Source organism: Notamacropus eugenii, chromosome 2, assembly GCF_028372415.1.
Source record: "Notamacropus eugenii isolate mMacEug1 chromosome 2, mMacEug1.pri_v2, whole genome shotgun sequence".
Classification (NCBI taxonomy): Eukaryota; Metazoa; Chordata; class Mammalia; order Diprotodontia; family Macropodidae; genus Notamacropus; species Notamacropus eugenii.
The window spans coordinates 359,068,856-359,092,673 of record NC_092873.1 but is presented as its reverse complement, the minus strand read 5'-3'; the positions used below and the strand labels follow the sequence as shown (position 1 = coordinate 359,092,673).

The 23,818-nt window shown below is 40.1% G+C and overlaps 1 protein-coding gene across 2 annotated transcripts; it reads left to right on the top strand.

Moving 5' to 3' along the window:
- Positions 1-24: 24 nt before the first annotated feature.
- Positions 25-23,675, top strand: RETREG3 (reticulophagy regulator family member 3). 2 transcript variants are annotated; one of them, XM_072646535.1, is made up of 9 exons: positions 25-443; positions 9,130-9,236; positions 16,355-16,385; positions 17,354-17,480; positions 18,128-18,212; positions 19,191-19,328; positions 19,949-20,034; positions 20,777-20,909; positions 21,480-23,675. In XM_072646535.1, the coding sequence occupies exons 1-9, from the start codon at positions 181-183 to the stop codon at positions 21,923-21,925; spliced, it is 1,416 nt and encodes a 471-aa protein (XP_072502636.1). In that variant the 5' UTR covers positions 25-180; the 3' UTR covers positions 21,926-23,675. The 2 variants fall into 2 exon arrangements, with proteins under 2 accessions (XP_072502636.1, XP_072502635.1); XM_072646534.1 differs by having other exon boundaries at positions 137-443; positions 17,333-17,480.
- Positions 23,676-23,818: the final 143 nt, after the last annotated feature.

The following is a 23,818-nucleotide window of genomic DNA, read 5'->3' as shown; positions in this document are numbered from 1 at the left end:
CAGTTGCGTTGGGGGCGTGGCCTTAGCGGGCTTCTATAATTTCCTCAGCGACGAGCCATAGCCGGGGTTGGGGCGCAGGCGCACTAAGAAAGAGGGCTGCTGGGGGTCCAGGCGCCTGCGCAGTTTGTGTTTTGTCACCTAAAGGGCCGTGGCCCCGGATGTTGTGGCTCCTGGAGGGAGATGGCGGAGGCCGAGGAGTCGGCGGCGGCCGTGGCTGCCGCGGCCGGCCCGGGCGCAGAGCAGGGGCCGGCGCCAGCCTTCAGGAGCCGCGGCGCGATGTCGGCCGGCGGCGAGCGAGATCGGCAGGTGGAGGCGGTGCAGCGGGCCCTGTTGGATGTGCTGGGGCCCTACGAGCCGCTGCTGAGCCGGGTGCAGGCAGCCCTGGTGTGGGAGCGCCCGGCGAGGAGCGCCCTGTGGTGCCTCGCCCTGAACGCTGCTTTCTGGTGAGAGACCCCGGCCCAGCCTCCCCCTGTCTGCTCCCGGCCCACCGCTTCCAGGCCGGCCTCAGGACTCCGACCCCTTCCTTCCCCCTTCCCTCTCCTACATCCGTACCCCCATTTCCACCCCCACCTCGACCTTCCATCGGGTCACAGACTCAGACCTGGGGGGTTAAGGCCATCAAGTCCAGAACCCGTCATTTTACGGAGGAGGAAGGTGAGGCACAGAGAAATGAAGTGACTTGTCCAAGGTCACATGGTAAGGGGCTGGCCTTTGAACCCAGGTCTTCTTGACCCCCAGCCCATGTGCTATCCACTCCTCCATGGTGCCCCTCTTTGGCTGTTACTGCTGAGGCAGGGGATGCCTCAGTGGGTGGTGTAGAGAACATGGCCCTTCCTAGTCCGTCTTCGTTTTACAGGTGAGAAAACTGAGGCTCAAAAGTCACACAAATAGCAAACAGCAGAACAAGAATTCTAACGTTCTGATGCCACGTCCAGTGCCCCCCCCAACCCCCCAGCACCGCATGTTGTACCCTCCTAGTAGAGTCCATGTAAGTTAAGTTCTTCAAGAACGGGATTTTTTTGTCTCTGTATCTTTGAACACAGCAGGCATTTAATATGTTTTTTATATTGTCCCCTTATTGAAAGAAAGTTCAGGGATCTGAACTCCTAAGTCAGACCCCTATCCTTGGTACTGCAAGCTGCTCCCCCCAAGCTGTAGTTAGTGTTCATCTTTAAATAAGTGTTTTATTAACAATTTGTGAGAGTGAAATTTTAGCTGTTTCACAGCCGTTGTAAGGATTGTGACTCCTCCCTGTCCTTGGTGATCATGTAAATATATTTAGTTATGGTTACTAGGAAGGGAAATTGAGGTTTGTGAATTGAGTGGAACTGGAAAAGTAATCTCATAAATACACTTTGAAAAACTATCACTCTATTTAAAGGCTGACAATGAGAAGCAGATGGAGCAATTCTTGCTGCAGTTGGTAATATGCTGTCAACAAAAGCAGACTTGGGCCCTTCTGTTTATCACAGTTTGCAGCTTGGGTTTCTGCTGATAACTGAGAAAACATCATTGACCTTTTTCAAATAGAGGAGAGTGAAGTCATTCTGGGATAGAACCAAGATAAAATTTATTTGGTTTTACTTTCTTAAGACTTAGCTTCTGCAGACTTCTCATATTAAAAACAAGCCACACATCACTCTTTGTTCTACATATTCGGTTTTAAAATGTGGCTAAGCAAACTTAAACAGAATAGATAATTCAAAGCTTAATGGTAGAAAAGCATTATTAGCATCATTGAGTTTTAGCCTGCCCAGTCTTGATGGGGAACCAGATTATGTCCTGTCATAAAGGCTACCTAACTTGAGTTTTGTTTGGTAGAATTGATATAAATCAGGCATTGGGAATATTTGAGAGGATTTTAGGCAAAACTGCAAAGTACAAGCAGGCAGCTTCTTAATATCCCCTGAGAAGTCCTGTGCCCTGAGATAGTTCAAATGTCCTTATATGGCCTTTTGACTGTAGAGTACTCCTTGCTGCAGCATCCCACCTAGGCCTGCCCTCCTCCAAAGTAGCTTTTGCTCCAAAATGATATATTCTCGTTTCTTTCCCTGTCTCTTTCAGGTGAGGTTCCCATTCTTTCTCTAGGAAAGAAATTATCTTATTTAAATATATTTTCTCTTGTTAAAGTGAATGATTGATAAATTGTCCCACTTTGGGAGTAGTTGTAGCATAAATCAGCAGCTGGTTAAACCAGATACACAGGTGATACATGTTTGGAATCTTTTTTTTTTGAGCAGGGTGACCTTCCCCACATCACTTCCTTCTTCTATTAGCAACCTAATAGCAGGATCAGCAGTGACTTAGAATCCAACCTCTGCAGCTCCCTCATGGAAATTATCTTGAAGCAGATGTGGCAATGGAATGGGCATGTGGAACTCCTCTAATGGAGAACATGTGTTTATTTTAGTGTACTTTGATTTGCTGTTTTTAGGAACATTTACCTTAAATAACAAAATTATTTCATTCCAAGCTTCCTTTGAATACCGTGGGCCTTTTATAATATTTTTGTGCAGGAATTTTATTTCTGGCATTTCCTAGTAGCTTGTTTGCAATGTGCCTAAAATATATTACTCTTGTTACATTCCCACATATAGTAAATAGGTGGATAAGAGATCTGGCAGAATGATAGGCTTGATTCTGGTCCTGAAAAAGATCAACTGGTATGTCCTAGGATCAGGAAGCTACTTGTAAAAAGGATTTGGGCATTTAAAGTGCAAAAGTTGAACTTCCCCGTTGGTAACACCCTGAAGACTAGGTTAATCTGTCATTAGAATTCAATAGAATTACTTGGCTTGGGAAGTACTTTTTACTTCATATATTTTAAATGTTCAGTATGAAGACCAGGATCCATAGGTCAAGGAGCAGTATTCAGTGTGGGTGTAAGTCATCTTTTCCTTTAAATTATAGAGGATGCTGTTTATTTCTTGAACTTAGAAGTTAAAGAATGAGAGGTAGGCACAGATCATATATCTGAAGGAAACAGAGAGAAACAGAGGTCCAGCATACACCAAAATGTAGCAGTACTCTGCTTAGAATTGGAAACAGTATGCTGGACGTAATTTAGGGAATTGCCAAAAAACCTGTGCTATGTGAGTGCAATGGATTATTATATATATTGTGTAGTAAGAAGTTATTAATATGAGGAACAGACGAATGTGGAAAGATTTGCGTAAACCAGTGAGTGAAATAAGCATATGCAAAATAATGAGATATATATACAGACTACAAGGTAACAAAAAGATTGCTAAAAAAAAAGTAGTCCATCTCAGAAGAACTGAAAACACCAGGGTAGAATATTGTCTGCTTTGTCACCTGAAGCTGGCCGTTTTACTTAATTAAGAGAGTGGGAGGGTACATATCTTCTAGAAATAACTGGAGTAAAGACAAAAAGCATCAGTAAAATGTGTGTATGTTTAAAGAAGAATGAGAGGTAAGGAATTAACCCCAAACAAGTCCTAATTCAAGCCAGAGAGAAATGAGTCGGAGATCTTTTCTTCCTTTTGTGGTACCCAGGAATAGTACATAATTGACTAGCCAGTAAGAGTGTTGTTAGGCAAGTTGTTCTCATTGCAGAAGTCACACTCAGAATTTGGATAGGGAATTAACTAACTTTTGTTGGCTCTCACACTTTCTATTCATAAGGCTCTGTTCTTTTTTGAATCACCATCTGCGTGTACCTGAGAAAGTATCATTTCTGTGTTACATTTCTTTTCTCTTTGTAGGTACAGAGAACTACCTATACCATTTCCTTGAGAGAATGCTCCTATTAGACCATTGTTCTGTTACTTAGTCTTAGAAAGTTTCTTTGAGGTTAACTAATAAATTGCTGATAATGCTTAGGGAAACATTCCTTACCTTTCTGGTGGTTTTAAAGAGTTTGATTTTTAACCTTAGGTCTTTCCAGGTCTCATCTTTTGTGGTAGTCCAAGCCAGGAACCTCCCAGCAGTACATGCCTTTGTAGGTTTTCAGCTGCATATCTGTAATTATCTTGAGGACTCACCATTGAGGACTGTGAGGCACTCCCTTCTCTTGTGTTGTGCCTACACCAACCTGAGCCCCAATTAGTGGTGAGAGCAAATAGGACAAGATCAAGTCAGCTAGTGAGTTTCTTGAGTAGACTATATTGGAGCTACATACTTGAATCATGTTGTAGGTCAGTAAGTATGGTGGTAAAATACAGAGCCCTGGAAAGGCAAGCAGGTTCCAGATTTAAACAAAGTGATCTTTTGGTCTGTGCTCTTTTTAAGCAAGACTCCTAGCTGGAGGTCTGCAGTTATTCAGGAGGTCCCTGAATTAGGGATTCATTAAAGGACTGAATTAGCGGTCCACAAAAATGTTTTCCGTTTGGGATTAGAATGATTGAATATTCTTGTCAGTCTGGGTTGACATGTCACATTTCAGGGAATTATTATGGCACCTAATGCAGTTGGAACAGGAAAAAACTTCCAGTTGTTTGTGCAGAAACATGAATAAAGAAGTGACTTGGACAAGAGCAAAGCTTTAAAAACTTGACTCATCAATTAAGAAGATTCTTTTGTCACAGAGCATTTTTTCCCATCAAGTTTAAAATGAGAGTGAACAAGTAACTGATTAAGACAACACATGTTTGGTAAAGCCTACAAAACCTTTCTCAGAAGGATTTTTAAACACATAAAATATAAAATACGTAGAATTACAAAGGAAACCAATTATATTGAAATAGTTATCAAGATATTTTTTAAAAGTTTGTGAATCCCAGGTTCAGAGAACACAGCACTTTACCTGTATTTTCATTTTGTTGTAAATTTTTTTTGAAGATTTCTTCCTGCCATCAGTATCTAGGAAAGGACCAGTGTTGAGTTCTTAGTGACATGACTTTTTGATTCTGTTGAATTGGTTGGAATTTTGTTAATTTGATGTTAAATCTACCATTAACATACATTTGTTAGAAACTCAAGAGTGGGTGTGTATTTCCAGAAAGGTGGTTTCACTTCTGGTTTTCCTCTAGAAATAATACTAAGTTGCATACCTGAGACCCATTTTTTTTTCTTCTATCTCTGAAGATGTGGTAAAAATTCCCAACTAAAGTCCCATCTTCTGCAAGAAGCCAATAGTCCCCCATAGTCCCCAAAAGTCCCAAAGCCTTTCTTGTATTCCCAGTGCTTGATTAGTACAATGCCTAACTTTAAAAAAATGTTTGTGGACTAACTCTTTTTCTTAAAATATAAATATATATATATATTTAATTAATTTTATTTGTTTTCAGTTTTCAACAGTTACTTCCATAAGTTTTAAATTTTCTTCTCCTCCCTCCCCAAGATGGCATGCAGTCTTATATGGGTTCTACACATAACAATCTTATTAAACACATTTTCACATTAGTCATGTTGCATAAAAGAATTAAAACAAATTGACAAAACCTTGAGAAAAAACAAAACATAACAAAAGAGAAAATAATCTGCTTCATTCTGCATTCCAATTCTATAGTTCTTCCTCTGCTCGTGAATGGCATTTTGTATGAAGAGTCCTTTGGAAATGTTTTAGGTTCTTGCGTTGGCTGTGAAGGGCTAAGTCTACTAGAAACAGTCCTTGAACACTGTGGCTCTTAATGTGTATAACGTTCTCCTGGTTCTGCTCACCTTACTCAGCATCAGTTCATATAAGTCTTTCCAGGTTTTTCTGAAGTCTGCCTGTTCGTCATTTCTTATAGGACAATAGTATTCCTTTACATTCATATACCACAACTCACTCAGCCATTCTCCAGTTGGTGGGCATGCTCTTGATTTCTAGTTCTTGGCCACCACAAAAAGAGCTGCTATAAATATTTTTGCGCACGTGGGTCCTTTTCCCATTTTTGTGATCTCTTTGGGATACAGGCCTAGAATGCTATTTCTGGGTCAAAGGGTATGCACATTTTTATAGCCCTTTGGGCATAGTTCCAAATTGCTCTCCAGAATGGTTTTGACTAACTCTTCTTATTACTAATAAAGGTGATCAGAAACACAGATAATTAAAACATTGGATTTTGAATGAACCATGGTCTTTCTGGCCAATAATCTAATACTTCAGGGAATTATTAGATCAGGATTTCTTAACCTGGGATTCGTGAACTTTTAAAAAAAATCTTGATAACTATTTCAGTATAATTGGTTTCCTTTGTAATTCTATGTATTTTATATTTTATGTGTTTAAAAATCCTTCTGAGAAAGGTTCTCTTGGCTTTTCCAAATTCCCCAAGGGGTCCTCGAGACAAGAATCCCTGATCAATATTATAATTAGATTACATTCTTTAAAAGTTGAGAAGAGAATGTGTTAAACTGTAGAAGCTAAGCAAGAATAAAACATTTGCCTTTAGGTGATCTACCAGGAGGATGTTTTCTGTAGCATGTGAACACTCAAAATGATTATATTTGCAACATTCATTTTATTTTAAAAAATTAAGTTGTAGTGTTTTCATGCTAATTACTGTTTCAGAGAAATGATTATTTTATTTCTTCCTCCTCCTCTCTCCAACCCAGTTTATTGTATTGTGTGATTGTTAACACCTTCCTTCAGGTTTCTGGTTGACAGGGGCCAGAGACATTTGAATGATAATCCAATAAGCTAAGCAATTAGGATCTGCACATTTTTCCTCAAACTACTTGGTTGCTCCTATCTCAAAAAATCTCTGTCTTCCATTGTAGTTTATTACTTGCATCCAGAGACAAAATTCCTTGGCAGGTAAATTTCCAGATTAACTTAATGAAATAGCAAACATATTGTGTCCTTGGTTTATCCAAAATACATCATCCTGAGATCTAAGTTCCTTTTAAATTGAGAAATTTACTCCTGGAAGGAAGCAGTAGGGCAGGGGATGGATTAGAAAAGCAGGGAAAGCAGTTTTATGCTCTTTGAAAATGATAGAATCCACCTTGCTAAAATATGGCATTAAATTCATGTTGAGGGCCTAACTAATAACTGGAACTTTGTCTTTCTGTTTGTAACTTTCATCCCCCTGAGAAGGTTGATATTGTACTCAAAAATGTTACCCCTTCCCCCTCCAGAAGAGTTTAGTGTCCTGTCTATTAAATAGATCTTGTGAAAATGATGGGTGGGGCCCACTGTCACAGACTTTGGAAAACAAACCCATGTCAAGGGAGGTTATCAAACACCCTTCCATCCTTAGAGCCCATGTAAATAGCATTTATAATTCCGAGTTGGTGAGGGGAAACTATAGACAGTCTTGATTCCTTCCCTGGGCATTCCTTGTTCCAAATGTTCCCAAGAGGTAGGGATTAAGGCTGTGTGTCTGGTACTAGGACAGGGAAGTGTTAGCATTAGGGTAGCAGATGAACTTTGGAGCTCTTATTGTTGGCTCTTCTTAAATTTGTTTATTTGTGGAGATTATGAACTCAGCTTTAAAGAGAAGATTAAACCTGCTCCGGAGGTTTATCTCCAGTCCTCATTTTAATCTCATGTATAATTGTTTTTTTAGGTGGTGAGGCAAAAATGTTGGGATGAGATTGTCCTTTACTATTTGATTCCTTCCTCCCCCCCATTCTCTCCTCTTGGATTTTTCACCCAGGTTTTTTTTAGGTGTTGAAATGAGAAATAGTTTGTAAAGATGATTTACAACTCATTGGCTGCTTCTGTCCATTTTAGTCTAGTTGTTATGGTCAAGGTGGTCAATTAGATTTTCAAACCTAAGTGATTTCACTGTGGTATGAGGAATTAGTAATAATCGTTAAAATCATCTCATGATTTTGGATTGAAAAGAAATGCACAATCCATTCAGTACATATAATGTGTTGATAGTCTCACTTTTTTTTTTTACTGCAGTGTTCATTATGGACAGTTGAGTAAAATCAGCTTTACTGATTTTAAGTAATTTTAACCTAAGTAGATTAAATAAATTTTAAAGCAAATTTTACTGATTTTTAAGTTTAAAGGGAAAATAAAAGTGTTAATAATTAAAAGTGATGAGGAAGTAAGCATCCTGAATCTAATTGCCAATAGGACAATACGTACTTCCAGTGTGGAGGCAGCAGGCCCAGTTCCAAGAATGAGAGCTTTAGTCAGAGACTCTGAGTTCAAATTTCATCACTAACATTAGCTACCTGCGTAACCTTGGTAAAGTCACTTTACCTCCCTGGGCCTCAGTTTCTTCATTTGTAAAAGGAAGTGGTTGTTTCTGATATCCCTTCTAGTTCTAGATTTATGAACCTGTGACTTTAATGATCCTGAGGCACAAAGTATGCCCTTACCAACATTTTAGAAATAGTTCTGTTCTTCTGGCCAAACTTCAGAGACATTTGCAAATGAAACAACATTGCATTTGGAACAATTTAAAAACAAAATAAAAAATTAATATTTTTAGCAAAATTGTGATAAACTACTAAGAAAGACAACCCACTACCACCAGCTGAGTTAGGTTGTGCAGGTAAAAGCATGGCTCCTGACACAGAGGATATCCTAATTAAATGTTTGTTGATTGCTTCAAACACTTCTCTTTTGAAAGTTACTGCCTTTAATATCATTCCCAGTTACAAAACATGTATAGCAAATGATTGCATATATCTCATTAAAAGATTATTTGAAATATTATATTCAGAATAAAATCAATTTGAAAGTACATATTTGTAAAACTAAGCTTTATGTTATTAAGAGGCAATAAAAATCATTTTAAAAGACTTAGCTACAACGCTTCTGGCAGTGGTTTTTTTGGGTAGTACAGAGTGAAAACTACCAAACTAGACAATATTTAGGTTCCTTCCTTCTGATTCCTACCATTCACTCAATACCTGAAGGATGTTAAGAATTTCTGCAGTAATCTAATAGAGAGCTTGATAGGAATGTATTTTACTATCCTACCTTGTACAGAAACTACTTGTTGTCAAGGCAGAATTTCTCTTTAGAGCTGAAAAGTACTTCAGAATATTATCCAGTCTAATCTTTGGTGAGGAAAGCATCTCTGAACTTACCTGAGGCCTAGAGAATTTAATAAAGTCACATAGCTAGTTAGAGCCATAGAAAAAGGAGCTGGAGCCCAGGTAATCCGCCTTAGTAGCCCTTCCCACTGTATCCCTCAGCCTTTCATGTCATGGCATTTTTCTTAGTTTTGAATTAGTTACATACTTATCTCTCTTTTGCTCTTCCTTTCCTTGCAGGTTCTTTGCACTGACCTCCCTTCGTTTGGTGTTTTTACTTGCATTCAGCTTGATGATAATTGTATGTATAGATCAGTGGAAGAACAAAATCTGGCCTGAAATGAGAGGTGAGTTTGGACACATTTGGGTAATCTGGTTTAGAAGTTTTTTACCCCTCTTGTGATTTTTACATTTTAATAGGAAAAAATTTCCTTTTAATTTATGAATCCTCTGTTTTAGGGTAATTATATAGGGTTTGTGTTCTATTTAAAGCTCAGTAAATCCATGGCCCTCTCTTTTCTTGAACAGTAAACTACAGAAAGCTGTTCCTCCATCATGGGAACAGTCTTTTGCCTTCATTATTGGTCTGAGAGATCATTTTGAGATTTGTACGGTTTTGTTCACTTGATGCATCAACCTTACCTAATAAAGGTGTATCATGAAATATGAATTTAGCCTTTATACACTTGATACTACTGAGAATACCAAAAAGTATACAATTTGGTCCCTGTCAGCAAGTGGTTTACAGTTTAATTGTGGCGATTAAACCAAAAAAAAAAAATTTAAATGATGATGTAAAAGTATTGGGATAGACAATGCTGTGAGTCAGAAGAGATAGAAATGACTGTGGGCAGGATTGATCAGGACAAGCCTCTTGTAGGAAGTAGGACATAAGTTGAGCCTTGAAGGATTCAAATAGAAAGGAGGGCGGGGCATGCATGACTGGTGGGAAAAATCTTGAACAAAGACACAGTACCTCCACTTCCTCACCTTACCTTCACCTCCTTATAATGTGCATTCTATCCCCACCATTATTACATGTTCAGATGGAAGCATTGACCACTTTAAGAGCCTTTTACCAGTTCTCATTCTCCCTCTCCAGCTTTTGACACTCACCACCGCTTTTTCTGGACATTCTCTCTTTTCTTTTTTACTGTGACTTCACACTCTCTTATCTTCCTGCCTTTCTAATCATTTTCCTATCCCTGATGGCATATCTTTCTTTTCCCAATGGTCTGTCCCAACTCTGTTCCCAGTCTTGGTCTGTCTTGGTTCTATCTTCAACTTTCTTCTGTATTCTCTTCCTAGCTGGTCTCATTTATTCCCACAGTTTCACTAATCATATCTACGCTGGCAACTCTCCAATATGCTATTTCCCAACCTGCCCTTTCTCCAGACATTCAAATGTACCTTAGTCACATAATGTTCCAGTGGCACCTCAAACTCAACATAACTAGAACTATTGACCATCTTTTCCCCCAAGTTTCTCTTTTCTCATGGCTTTTTTGTCAGTTGGTACCTTCATTCAGTCTTTAAAATATTGGTGTTTAATTTTGTCCTCCCTCCCATTACTTGGAAGTAATTATTTGCCAGTTCCTCTCATTTCTACCTCTTGAACGTATCTCACATCAATGATTCCCTTCTCTCTGTTCTTACTACCACCAGACAACTTCAGGCCTTCCTCACCACCTATTTTGATTGCTTATCTCATAAACCTACCAGACTTTTGTGCCTTTACTCTCATCCTTCATACCACTATCAAATTTATCTTCGCTGTGTAGAAATTCAGTCATATTACTTTGATATTCAGAAGCTTTTAATGGTTTCTTATTACCTAGCAGCTAAAGGTCAAACTAAGCCTAGCATTCAAGGCCCCATACAGTCTGCTTCTCCCTTCCACATCTGCAGTGTTCATGCAAAATGAGATTATTTGCCATACCACAGAATTTCAGAAAAAGGACCTATCAAGTCTTTAGTTCAGATTTTAATCGAATTTGAATCCTTTCCATAATGTCCCTAAGGTATGATCATCTAGCCTATTCTTGAAGACCTCCAGTGATACAGACTTAATTATCATTCAAAACAATGCTTTTGGATATCTCTGACTATTAGGAAGTTTTCTCTTAAATCAACCCTAAATCTGTCTTCCTTCAACTTCTTTCCATTTTCCTTAGTTGTGTTCTCCCCCTCTGAGGCAAAGTAGAGCAAGTCTCCAGTTACTACACCATCCTGGTCATCTTCTTTTGAATGTGCTGCGGTTTATTAATGACTTCCTAAAATATGGCACCTACAATTAATCAGTTCTCTTGGATTGAGTATAATGAAACTGTCCTCTTTCTTGTTCAGGACATTATCCCTGTCTTATTGCAGCCTTAGAGCATGTCTTTTTTTTAATCTCTCATGTCCCACTGTTAACTCATTAACTCAGTCCACTAAAATCCCCAAATCTCTTTTATATTAACTGTTACCCAGCAATATCTCCTAGAGATGGTATTTATGCAGTATTTATATTGTATTTACTTATCCCTAATAGAATATTTATTTTTTGGCCTTGTCCAAGACTTTATATTTATCTATTTAATTTCAAGTCGTTGTCAGCTCTTAACTTGGGCCTGTCAAAAATCTTTCTGAATTCTACTCTGTAGTTCAGTATTTTAGCTATCTCTCTCAGCTTCATGTCATCTCCATGTTTAATAAACAACTAATCATCTGTTTCTTCATATAAATCATTGAGAAAAATGTTAAAACAGCAGAGAGCCAAGAACAGATCACTAGAGTATTCCACTAAAGACCTATATCTAAACTGATATCAACCCATTTATGATTTCTCTTTGGGTCCTGTCCTTAAAATAGTTCTGAATCCAGCTAACCTCCTATTATTTATGTTCACAAAAATTATCTGACATTATCAGATGTTTCACTATGATCCAGGCAAACTATATTTCAGGCATTCTCCTGAAATGAGTCTAGTGAACCTGTTTAAAAACAAAAAAAGAAAGAATGTTAGTTTAGCAAAATTTGTTCTTTTTTTAAAAGATATTTTACTGAAGCCTTTTATTTCTTACAGTTATTTCCCAATAACCTCACCCCACAGAATCCTCTGTTACAACAAAGAAAAACAGTTAGGTAGAACTACCTGACATGGAGACCAGGTCTGAACTGTAAGCAACATTCAGCATCCATAGTCCCTCACTTTTCTACCAAGAGTAGGGAAATGTGTTTCATCACCTCTTTTTAGAACCAAGGTTGGTCATTGCTTTTTCTAAATTTTGGTGTCTTTTCATGTTGTTTTAATTTTCATTATTCTAATAATTAAGTACAGTGTTTTTCTGGTTCTTTTATCTGCCTACATTTATGTCTCTCATCTTGTTTCTCTGAATTTTTCACATTTGTCATTTCTTATGACACAATCATTCTCCATTACATTCATGTGCTTGTTTGTATAGCCATTCCCCCAACAATGGGTACCTATTTTTAAAAGTGCTTTTCTGACTATTTTGGTATGTATTAGAGCTTTTGTGTCCTTGACATCCTTGGGGTATATGCCCAGTAGTGAGATCAGAGGGTATGAACAATCTAGGCATTTTTCTCAAATAAGACCAAATTGTACTCTGAAATAATTGAACTAATTCACAGCTCCACTAACAGTGTATTAGTGTGCTCATTTTTCTACAGCCTCTCTAACGCTATTTCTGTCTTGTGTCATCATTGCCAGTTTTATGGGTGTGAAGTAATACTTTGGAATTGTTTAATTTGCATTTCTCTTATTAATGATTTGGAGCATGTTTCTTTATGATTGTTAATAGTATTATTTCTTGTTTGGAAAAACTAAGCCTGTTTTGTGCTGAACTGCTTTCTAGTTTTCCTGGCAGTTCTTGGAATAACATTTTCTTGATGGAGCCATACTGGCTTTTAGTGATAACTAAGTCTTTTTCTAAATTCTCACAAATCATGCCTTTATTAATTCTGCCAGGAATCAAAGTGGAACTCATCAGCTGATGATTTGAAAATGCCATCTTCTTTCTAGTTTTGAAAATTGGGAAAATATCTGCCAATCTCCAGGCTTTTGTTACCCCTCCTGATTGCCACATTTTTTCAAAATCATTCCTCAGTGCTTTCAGAATGCTGGTAGGATAGAATTTATCTCAGTTTTGTGATTTGAAGTCAGCTCATTTATCTTGGGTTTCAACTCCTTGTTAACTATCTTTTATCCTTCCCAGTCCATTCATTATCCTTCTTTGTAGATAAAGTACAAACAAAATATGAGTTGAATAGTCTTCTTGCTTTCTGTCATTTTTATCATTATCCCATCTACCCCGAGCAGTGGTCTTATTACTTCTTTGATCTTCCTCCTGCCCCCAGGATAGCTGAAAAAGTCTTTTTCTGTTGTTTTTAGTATTAATTTTCCAGATAATTCTGAGTGTTAGCTCTCCTAATGTTATTCTTGGGGGGTTTTATTCATCCTGTTACTTTATATCTTCCGTGTGCACTTTATAAAAATGTAATTAGCGTCCATTGGTAAGAAATAGCTAAGCAAGTTGTGTGAATGTTATAGAATATCACTGTCATATAAGAAACATTAAATATGGAGAATTCATAGAGGCAAAGGAAGATATTTTTATGAACTGATAAGAGTAAAGTAAGCAGAACACAACGATTATAACAATGCAAATTTAAAAAACAAGAAAAGAAATGGAACACTGTGTAAATATGTTGTCCAAGCATGGCCTTAGAGGGGTGAAAAAACACATCTCCCTCCCTTCATTGCAAGACTGGGAACATGGAGCATGGAACATTACATATGCAATCAGATACAGAATGGCGCATTGGTTTTGTTGGATTGCTTTTCGTCCTCTTTTTAAATCTTCGTTACAAAGAATACTAAACTGGTGGGGGAGAGAAAGGGGATATGTTTAGGAGTGAATATAACAAAAGTTAAAAATTTTTAAAATATATGTTGTTTCATGAGCCAGTATATCCAGCTCCATCAGTCTGTTTAAAATTGTTGATTATTCTCTTTTTTATAGGATTTTGTTTTGTGCGTTTCAGAATTTCATTCCTAAAAGCTTCTAATCCATCCTTCTTTGGTCAGTTTTGCTTGTAGAATTTTAGGCAGTGGGATCCTATGGTTCCTTCCTTTGAACTCTTTGAAATTCCAAACTTTGATGTGGATCAGACTCTTTCTGGTTTTCTTTTCCTTCTGTGCTATGAACTCTTAAGATGGAGTAGTTATTTTCTCCCAGTGTTCCATCCCAGTACCTCTTTATTGGTCAGGATCCTGTCCAAAGTAGTAATATCCTTTATTGATCATTTGAAGAATGAAATTATCATTAAGACAAGTCAAGAATTTATCAGCTGTCCTATTTTTTTGTTAGTACACTTCAATAAGATAGTTGAAGTTCCTTGTCATGATTATGTCACGTACCTATACCAGATTGTTAAAAATGTTTCCTAACCAAACTTTTTCTTTTTCTGGTTAGATGGTCTATATTAAAATACCTTGAAAAATATTGCATATATTTCTTCCTCCTTTGATCTTCATCCCATTTCAGTTAATGGATTTGCTCACATAAATATGTCTTTTTAATATGTAATGTTACTCTGCTGCCCTTTGTATCTTCATCCCTCACAGGGCTGTTGTGAGAATCAAATGAGATTATATATGTAAAGTGCTTTACGGGTCTTAATGTTCCTGCATAAATGTTAGCTGCTATTGTTGCTACATTTCAGTTCGGGAAGGGTTCCCCCCTTCCAGAGCTTAGTAAAACTTCTAGTTAGAAGTCACCTGTTGATTATTAGTTCAGCTTATTTGTTTTATATATGTTTTAATGCAGTTGCATATAGCTGTCTCAGTGTTATTGCAGGCTATCTTCTTAGATGCTGTTCTCTATGAATTAGTGTTCCTATTTGTTGATTCTCTTTTTCCTGTGTTATACATGTTTATCTGTTTGGGCAGACATATGTGGGCAGTTTTCTTCTTTCTCCTTTATTTTCATTTTGAAACTCTCTTGATCATAACTGCAAGTCTCCAGAAAATATTGCATGCTATCCTGCCTATTATATACCTTTACTCATGCTATCTCTGCCCTCCCTTTATATGTAAATTTCCTCCCTACACCCACCCCCATTTTAGAATCCTTTAAGGCCTAGGTAAAACTCCATTTACTCGATAAAATTTTCCTGTTGAATACTACTCTCTTTATTTGCTTCTCCTGTATAACCGGTGTGTGTGTGTGCGTGTGCATGCATGCGTGTGTGTGAAATTATAAGTATAGGTATCTTATCACCCCTTACTAGAGAAAAAGTTCCATGATATCGAGAACAATTTCTTTACTTAATCTTCACATTGTCCGTTAGCACCTAGCAGAATATTCTGCACTCAATAGGTGCTCTGTGAATGTTGAAGTTATAAGAAAATGCAAGGTATTTGGGAGACAATGAATAGACTTTTTTCTAGCAGAGTAGTAATAACATTGAAAGTAAGGTTAGAATTATATTGTGAAAGGCTTTGAATGCCATGTTAAGAAGCTTGAACTTTGATCTTGTGGATAGTGAGAGTTACTGAAGGCTTTTGATTAGGGGGATTGTTTTAGAAAAATATAATTGTGGTTATATACAGGGTCTTCAGGAGAAGAATCTTTAATAGATATTATCAAGAGACCATCGCAGTAGTCTGGATAAAAAGTTGAATAGTAGTAATGAGAGAAGTCAGGAAAGGATGGATGCCAGACACATTGAAAAAGAAGAATCGCTAAAACTCAGTGACTGCTTGCATGTAGAGAGGGAAAAAGAAAATGTTCTGACCTTTGGTGGAAAAAGTCAGAAGGAAGAGCCAGGTGGGAACCTGGATTTGGGGGGTGGAGATGATGAATTTGGTTTAATGTATTTCATCATAGTCTGTAGAGTGACCATTTAGAAATGTGTATTTTGAAGTACTGTCAGGACATCAAAGTGGGATGTCCAGGTAGACATTTGGAGTGGTAGGACCAAAGTTTAGGAAAGAAGTCAGGACTAGAGAGAGGGATTTTGTGAGATAACCATCTAGAGATGATGCTTATCTGTTATCAGTGTTTATCTGACTTGATTATGTGTTGATAATCTATTAGCCAGGCAAAGAGAGACTTGTATGAACATATACAGCTATACAAACATGGTGCTTATGAACCATTTTTCCTTTTTTAATAACATTGACCCCCATCTCCAGCAAATTTAGTTGCACAGTAACCAATTCTTTTCACATTTTGAGTTCCCTGGAGAAACAAACAGGCTTAGATTAACATACCCTTGTCTGTAGCTCCCTAACTTTATGGTATAACTTGGTGACTCTGTTGTGTTTGCTGCTGTATTTTCCCCAAACCTATTAAAACTTGAGTTGTCAAGCTGATAGAGCTTGTAACAACAACCTAACATTATCGTGTTCAGTTTTTCCTACCAACTAATGCTGATGTTTGTTTTAATGTTGTAGTGGCAAGACCCGACGCATTAGACAATGAGAGGTATGAAAAACTAATTAAATCCCTTTTCATTGCTCTGATTGATTCATTCTGAGAAACGGTGTTTGATTCTTTAATAACCTTGCTCTCCAAATATACAGTGTAGGATGACAGCCTGATTTGTTCTAAATAAGCATCTTTGGCATGTCTGAAATTCAATCAGAATATATACAGAAATATTCAGTCTCATTTGATCTTTGAAAGAGGTTTTTGAATAGGAAACATTTTAGTGCTTGGAATGTCAGGGATAGATGGAGGGATGGGGGCAGGTAATAGATGCGTTACTCAGCTACAGTGTGACAGTAGAAAGGCCACCAATATAATGTTTCCTGAAATTTTTCAATTGGGTCATCTAGCGTATCATGTGACCTCTGGCTTTTTAATGTTGTTTGTCAGAGAACACATTGGTCTCTAGCACCAGCACGCCAAAGATAACTCGTGTCTATAGTGTCTGCTTTTGTTATTGATTTCATTCCCATCATCCATCCGATCCCAGGAAGATTTCTGTGGTGTGGTTTATTTTGGTTTTATTTTATTTTCCCTACACACCACCAGTTGCCTTCATCTCCACAGTGTTGGTATCAGATTGTGTGCTACTTTTATTACTGTATTGCAATCAAAGTGATTTGCAAAGGCTCAAATACAAACGGGAAAATACTTAAGGACAAAGAGCCCTGGAGCAGGGTGGGAGGTTTACACATGCAGCCTGGGCTTCTTGCTCACCAGGTAGGGGATTGTTGGAACAAGTTCATTCTCCTGCTTCCCAGCTTCAAGTTTCAACCTGTGAGCTAAGAAGAAAGCCCAGTTGTCAGCACGTGGCTATGCTTCATCTCCATGGCACCTGGGGTTGGCCACTACACAAGCCCAATTTAAAGCCTAGAAAACATTAGTTAGCAATTGTAGCAAGTTCTCAGTACACCTGGGGAACCTCCATCCCCCTCTGTTCACAGATCCCCTTCTTTCTTCTGTAGCTGGGGCTTTGTACACCCTCGGCTCCTTAGCATGCCTGAGCTCTGCCACCATGTAGCCGAAGGCTGGGTTAGTGGGACCACTTTCATAAGGAATCTCTTGCTTTTCAAAAAGCAAAACCCAGGCAAGGTAAGACCCTCCCTTATGTTCTCCCTTCCTTCACTACCCCCAGCCCAGGGTTGAAATTCCCTAGTTGACATAGCCTTGTTACTATTAAACGCTATCAGGAGTTAAGCACTGTCATCCAGGAAGGGCAAGGCAAGTGGCATTAGTGAAAACAAAGAAAGGTAGTGAGTGGGAGGAGGTTCTCATTACCAGGGGCCAAGATCCTGGTTGGTGACTCCTGGGGGTTGGTTTCCGACACTTAGACTGAGTTCACAGTAGTGCCATTTTCCTGTCTCAAAGCAAGAAAGCATGTCTGTGTGCATTCTGTGTTGTGTGTCAGGTTACTATGGTGGGAGGGGGTTGTTTGTTTGTTTGTTTTTTCCTGGATTAAAAAAAAACAACACAACAACAACCTTGTGCTTTTAAGAAAGCATTTTATGGCTGAGTCCTATTCAAACAAATGTCTTAATGTAAAGTGCAACCCTGTGAGGTTAGCTGCATAAAAAGGGAGTTTGAATAGAAATGATAAGCCCTCCTTCCCCTACCAGTAACATCTGGGCACCATCAGATCTAACATGTCCATTGCTTGACTCATGAATCAGAAAGCATTATCTCAGCCTAGTCTTTCCTTATACATCAGAAACCTAATGCTGTTTTCCTGCTTTCCCCAGTTCTGCCTGTTGAGCTGTGGTATACTGACCTTTCTGGCTGTCCTGGGCCGCTACATTCCTGGCCTCCTGCTTTCCTACTTATTCCGTAAGTTTCACATGTAAAAACATTCACAGATTTCCCCCAACCATAACAGACCATGTGGCCAGAGAGAAAGCTCTTGTGATTTCATGTCCAGGAAATGACCTGGAGTTTTTTTTTTAAGTTCCATAACTTTTTACCTATAACAGGCCTCTATACAAATAAAGTCTTTCTCCTGGCGATTCAGTCAGCAAGCATTTAGGTGCTAGGGACAGACAAAAATGAAAGAATCCCTGTCCTCAGAGCACTTACATTCTATCAGAAGACACCATGCACACATGAAGTACATACAAATAACACAAGGTAAGTTTTGAGGGGTATGGGAAGGAGCCCTAGCATATTGGTAGATTTGATTCTAGCTTATCATTCTTTGAAATCTTGGTTCACAAATATATTCCCATCAGTAAGACGTTTGACCTGTGGAGAGTTTTCAGTGTGGGTGCCTAAGATACCTACTTTGCACATGATTCTCTGGTGTCCTGAACTGAGTTCAATTTTATAGATTAAACTATTTACTGCTAGCTTGTCAAGCTTGTCAAGGAAGTCAGCTGAGGCTGGATTTCTTAAGTTCTAGCAATGCTCTATCCTGACCTCATTTAGTACCATATGAAATTTCTCAGTCATTTGCTGTTTGGCCTTCTGGCTTAACAATTACATGTAACTGGTTCCCTGATGTGGTTTTAAACTGTTAGTGGTATGTCTTCAACACTACTACCCTGATCTCCCCTGTGCCAAATGATAAGATGGGTGTAGGTTTCCCTGCCCTCAAAAATGTGTTAGTTTGGGGGGAAGACAAGACACAGTTACGAGCAATCCAAATACATTTAAATACTCATGGAGAAATGTGCTAGAAAATGCAGAAACACCTTGTGCAGCTTCAGCAACATATGATCTCAGCATTATGGAAAAGAAACTAACTTTACTTTGTACAGCTTCCTCCTTGATTTCTTGCCACTTCTTACTCCCTTTTTTTTTTTTCCCCAGTTCTTTCTCTCCTGCTGTGGCCCCTTGCTGTGTACCACAGACTGGGACATCGATTGTACATGAGGCTAGAGCCAGCCCTGCAGCGGCTGGACTTCAGTGTCCATGGTTACATGATGTCCAGGCAAAGGGAAAGGCAGTGTAAGTATCCTGAGGTACATGCCTGGGATCAGCTTGGGGACTGATAATAGGAAAGGTAAACTTGATATTCTTGCCAGGTTAGAGCTTACAGTTGTCATATTCTGCACAAACCATCAGACAAGTGGCAGACAACTGGTGAGTTGCAGTGAAGATGTTCTGGGCAAGTTGGGGGCAGCGTACCCCCATGAGACCTGAATAACAAAGCTTATAAGGAGTGGACCTCAGTCTTTCCTGGGTTACTTAGAAAGCATGAATCTCCCTCAGGAATATCATTTAACTCAGGATAGAAGTCTCCTTTTTGTTCTTTACTGAAAGGATGTTCAGATAGCACTTTTGATGTTGGATCTGCACCAGGTCACCCCAGAAAGCTGTTAGATAGGCCTAGCTGCTAGGTATCTAATGGGCAAAATAAGTGGAAGTGGGGGAACTTGGGAGTTCTTGTGCCATCAACTCATTCTGCTCCACAGGCTCAGCTAGCACACCCTCAGGGCATGATCACTGTTCTTTGGGACCTGTTCAGATAAAGTGACCTCTCCCATTCTTGCTCTGGTTTTACCTTGAAAGCCCCATAAGGAATGTTCATCAAAAAGGGTGATGGGCATTCTCTGTTCTGTTTTCAGTGCGGCGTGCCCGAGCCTTGCACTCTGATCGTGCCGTGGAGGACAATAGTGATAGTGAAGAAGAGCTAGCTGCCTTCTGTCCGCAGGTAACATGCGCTTGGGTCCATTAGGCATTTTGTTTCCTGATAACCATTTGGCACCCTATGTGTAAGCAACAATCCTGTTTCAGATTTATAATGTGCTCTAGGCACTGTCTGTCTTTAAGCCCAGCATGAAAGAGGACAGCTAGAATTGTGTCTGGGGCTTTGTACTTGGACTCTCGATTTGAGCCTGGTGATTAACTGGTTCCTCCTACACCCATACCTCCATCCTACAAACATAGTGCCTCTTATGGGAGCTTTAGCTGAAAATAAGTGTGTCTCTCCTTCCCCCACCCCAAACAGCTTTCAGATTAAGCAGTGTGCCTTTTCTTCTGGCAACCTCTGGGCAGTGATATTCTCCAGTGGTATTATGACAAAAACAAACGACCAGTGTCCCCAGTTCTGTTGTTCCTTTGACCTCTACAGGAATGATATATTTGGGCATTTCCACTAGGAAACTTGGCCTAAAATAGCCTAGATGTTGACTAAGATCCTTAGTTTGCCTGTGTTGTATTGAAACTAAGGTGCTTGAAAAAGGACGGTTTTAGGATTAATTAGCTATGGATATGTGGGCAGTATTTACCATTTTTATTTACATTCTCATTGTCTCAAGCCTGACCTTTATTCTTAGGTCTTATGGCTGTGGGTCTTTCTAATAATAAGCATCTCTGAGAACTGTATCTAGTGTCTACTCTTAACAAGTGATTAAGTAGTACTGTTTTAAAAATCTGTTTTCTTTTCCTCTAAGTTGGATGACTCCACTGTGGCTAGGGAATTGGCCATCACAGACTCAGAGCACTCAGATGCTGAGGTCTCCTGCACAGATAATGGCACATTCAATCTCTCAAGGGGTCAGACACCACTAACTGAAGGATCAGAAGGTGAGGCACTACTCAACACCCCTCCCCTCTCACACACCCTCCCTTAGCCAGACAGTGGCTTGACCTTGTTTGTTAGCTCACCTGGTGGAATGGGCTGTCACTCAATGTAATAGAAGAGGGATATCACCAAACCCCTTATTTTAGAATTAAGTGAGTTGGAGTTTTGAGGCCATAGTACAGCAGGCAGATGTTAGATGTGACCAAAGTCAAGGTGTAAGCAAAATGGCTTTTAGAAATGTTTGGTCTTTTAGTAGCCTCATATTCCAGCTCCTACGTGTGGCAGGGATTGGGAAACTCCTGTTTTGGAGGTGGTTGTGTTTGTTCCTAAAGAGCCTGTATGAGTAGGCAAGGGGAGCATAGAAAGATAACTTTGCCTAAGCATCATCTGTTCAGACCTGTAAGTAGAAGAAAGGTAACCAATCACAAGGGTTTGCATTCACAAGATGAAGTCAGGTGGGAATGGCCTCTGATTACATATAGCTGGCTCTGTTCATAGGTGGGGTAACATGAGGATGGGAAATGGTACAGGGAGCAGCAACCATTTTTCTGACCCTTCCTTGTTCTCCCTAGACCTGGATGGTCACAGTGACCCTGAGGAATCATTCGCCCGGGACCTCCCTGACTTCCCTTCGATTAATGTGGACGCAGCAGGCCTGGATGATGAGGATGACACCAGCATAGGCCTTCCCAGCCTTGCCTATCGTTCCCCGCCAGGAGCTGAGGAGACCACCACCAACCAAGATGAGGCTGCCCTGCCTGAGCTCTTACTCAGCACTCTTCCCACAGGAGCCAACCTCACCAGCAACATTGCCAGCCTGGTCTCCCAGGGTATGATCCAGCTGGCCCTGTCCAGGGCCCAACAGCAGGCACCCCCTGCTGCCCCTCACAGAGCCGCACGAGGTGTCCTAAGGGCCCCCAGCTCTGATCTGGACACCGATGCTGAAGGGGATGACTTTGAACTGCTAGACCAATCAGAGCTCAATCAACTAGATCCTTCAAGCTCTCGGAGCCACTGAGGCACATCCTTTTTTGGGGGAATGGTTTGTGGTTTTGGTCTTTTTCCCCTATCCCACTGGGGATGATAGAGGCAGGAAAAGAAGAATCTGGATCCCACCTCCTAAATTTGATTATCTGTGTACATTGTTGGCTAGCCATTTGGGCCCCTGCTTGGAGAGGATACTACCCTGTCTCTAGCTGGACACCCATTTATGAGCTCAAGAGTCCAAGTGATGGAGGCAGAACTCCTTAAGTGAAGCTTCTTCCATCAGGATAGAACTTTCTTTGTTGGGAACAAGGAATTTTGATGAACTGGCCCCTGGGATTCGTTGTTCCAGAGTTTCTCTCTAATGGAATAATGTTTGCTACACAGTGTGGGTGCTCAGGGACCCTTTGTAAAACAACTGCCCATCTTACTTCCCCTTCCCCCATCCCTTTCCTTAAAGCCAAAGCGTGGAATGGCTCTTAATGCAGTGGGGTGGTGCTAGAGGCCCCTGGGGTCAGCTGCACAGACTGGGAAGGTTTCATTGATGTGTCTCCCTTAATCATGATTTGTTTTTTCTAAGTAAGCTTGTCTTTGGTTCTGCAGAGTAGGCTTGCCCTACTACCACTTATGGCCTTGTCTCCAGTGCCCAGAAAGACTGCTTTCAAGATAAAGGGTCAGGGAAAGAAACAGTGGGAGTGGGGAGTGGGTAGCAAGATCTCTGCTAAAATTGCTGGTTGTGCTGTGGAGTTTGGGGAGGGTTCTGGATTGGCTGCCCAGGTCTTCTCAGTTTCATCTCAGCCTTTGCAGCTTCCTACTTGCCTCTTTCCCTGCTAATCCTTTTTATTTAAGCACTAACGTAAATAATGATCAAAGCAATAGCCATTTCTGAACTTCTATCCTTCCTCTTCCCTTTCCCCCCAGCCATTTGTGAACAACTTTGTGGGGCTTGGCAGAGTAGCACTTTAGATGGCCCAGTGGCATTCATTCAGTTCTTGCACCAGCTCTCTGAATCGCTGCCAGCCTCTACACCACTTGTTTTTACTTTGACTTCTCCCTAACCTTGCTAGGGACTTCATTCAAGGATGAATGCAGTTGGCATGAGTATTTTTCCAATGTGCAGCCCCTCTGACTGGGCCTTTGCCATGCCATAATTCTCTTTGTAATCATTCAAGAAACGGATACAGGCCACACAATTTTTCTTCTTAACTCGGGGAAAACCCCTCAGAGACCACCATATCTCCCTAGGGCATCATCTAGAATCCTCAGCTTCCCCCTGAGAGATCAAACCATCCACTTTTCCTCTGCACTAACCCTTTGCTGCTCCTCAGGGACCATTCCTCCTTACACTCCCAGACTATGACAGATGGTAGACAGCCCATTCCCATGTTCTGCAATTTGGTGTGTTTTCATTTCTGCTGTAGTTTGTTCCAAGAAATGGGGAGGGGGCAGTGAATGAAGTATTTGACCAAGGGAAGAGAGGCTGATTAGAGAGGTTCCCCCGTCATGCCTCCCCCGGAACAATTCACAGCTCACGTCTTTTTAGGTAAAGCTGTGACATGTAAAGGCAACCAGTGGCAAGGTTTGGAAGTAAGCAGTTACGGAAGGACAGCCGGGATTTGCACGAACGGATCGATAGAAGAGGCTGGACGGGGGGAGAAAAGTCAAAGCAAGTTTCTTGGGGCGTTTCCTCCAACTAGGGGCTCCGACTCTGAATCTGTTTTCCACTGTGAATTGGGGGATGGGTGGGAGGGCAGATATTCGAAAATAAATCTTGTATGGGAAAAGCATTTTGTTGTTGATGTTCCCCGTGAAGCACCCTGCCCTGGAGACCAGAAGAATGAGTGACGCGGGCAGCGTTAGCAGGGGCAGGGTCCCCTCGGTGCCCCCTCCCGCCTTCCTTTCCCCCCTTTGCGGTTCCGGATAAAAC

Excerpts from the sequence above, each read along its gene's own strand:
- RETREG3 (XM_072646534.1), top strand. The coding sequence starts at position 181 with ATGGCGGAGGCCGAGGAGTCGGCGGCGGCCGTGGCTGCCGCGGCCGGC. Across the intron at positions 16,386-17,332 it reads GACGCATTAGACAATGAGAG|ATCCCCTTCTTTCTTCTGTA; the intron begins GTATGAAAAACT and ends CTCTGTTCACAG. Across the intron at positions 17,481-18,127 it reads AAAAGCAAAACCCAGGCAAG|TTCTGCCTGTTGAGCTGTGG; the intron begins GTAAGACCCTCC and ends TGCTTTCCCCAG.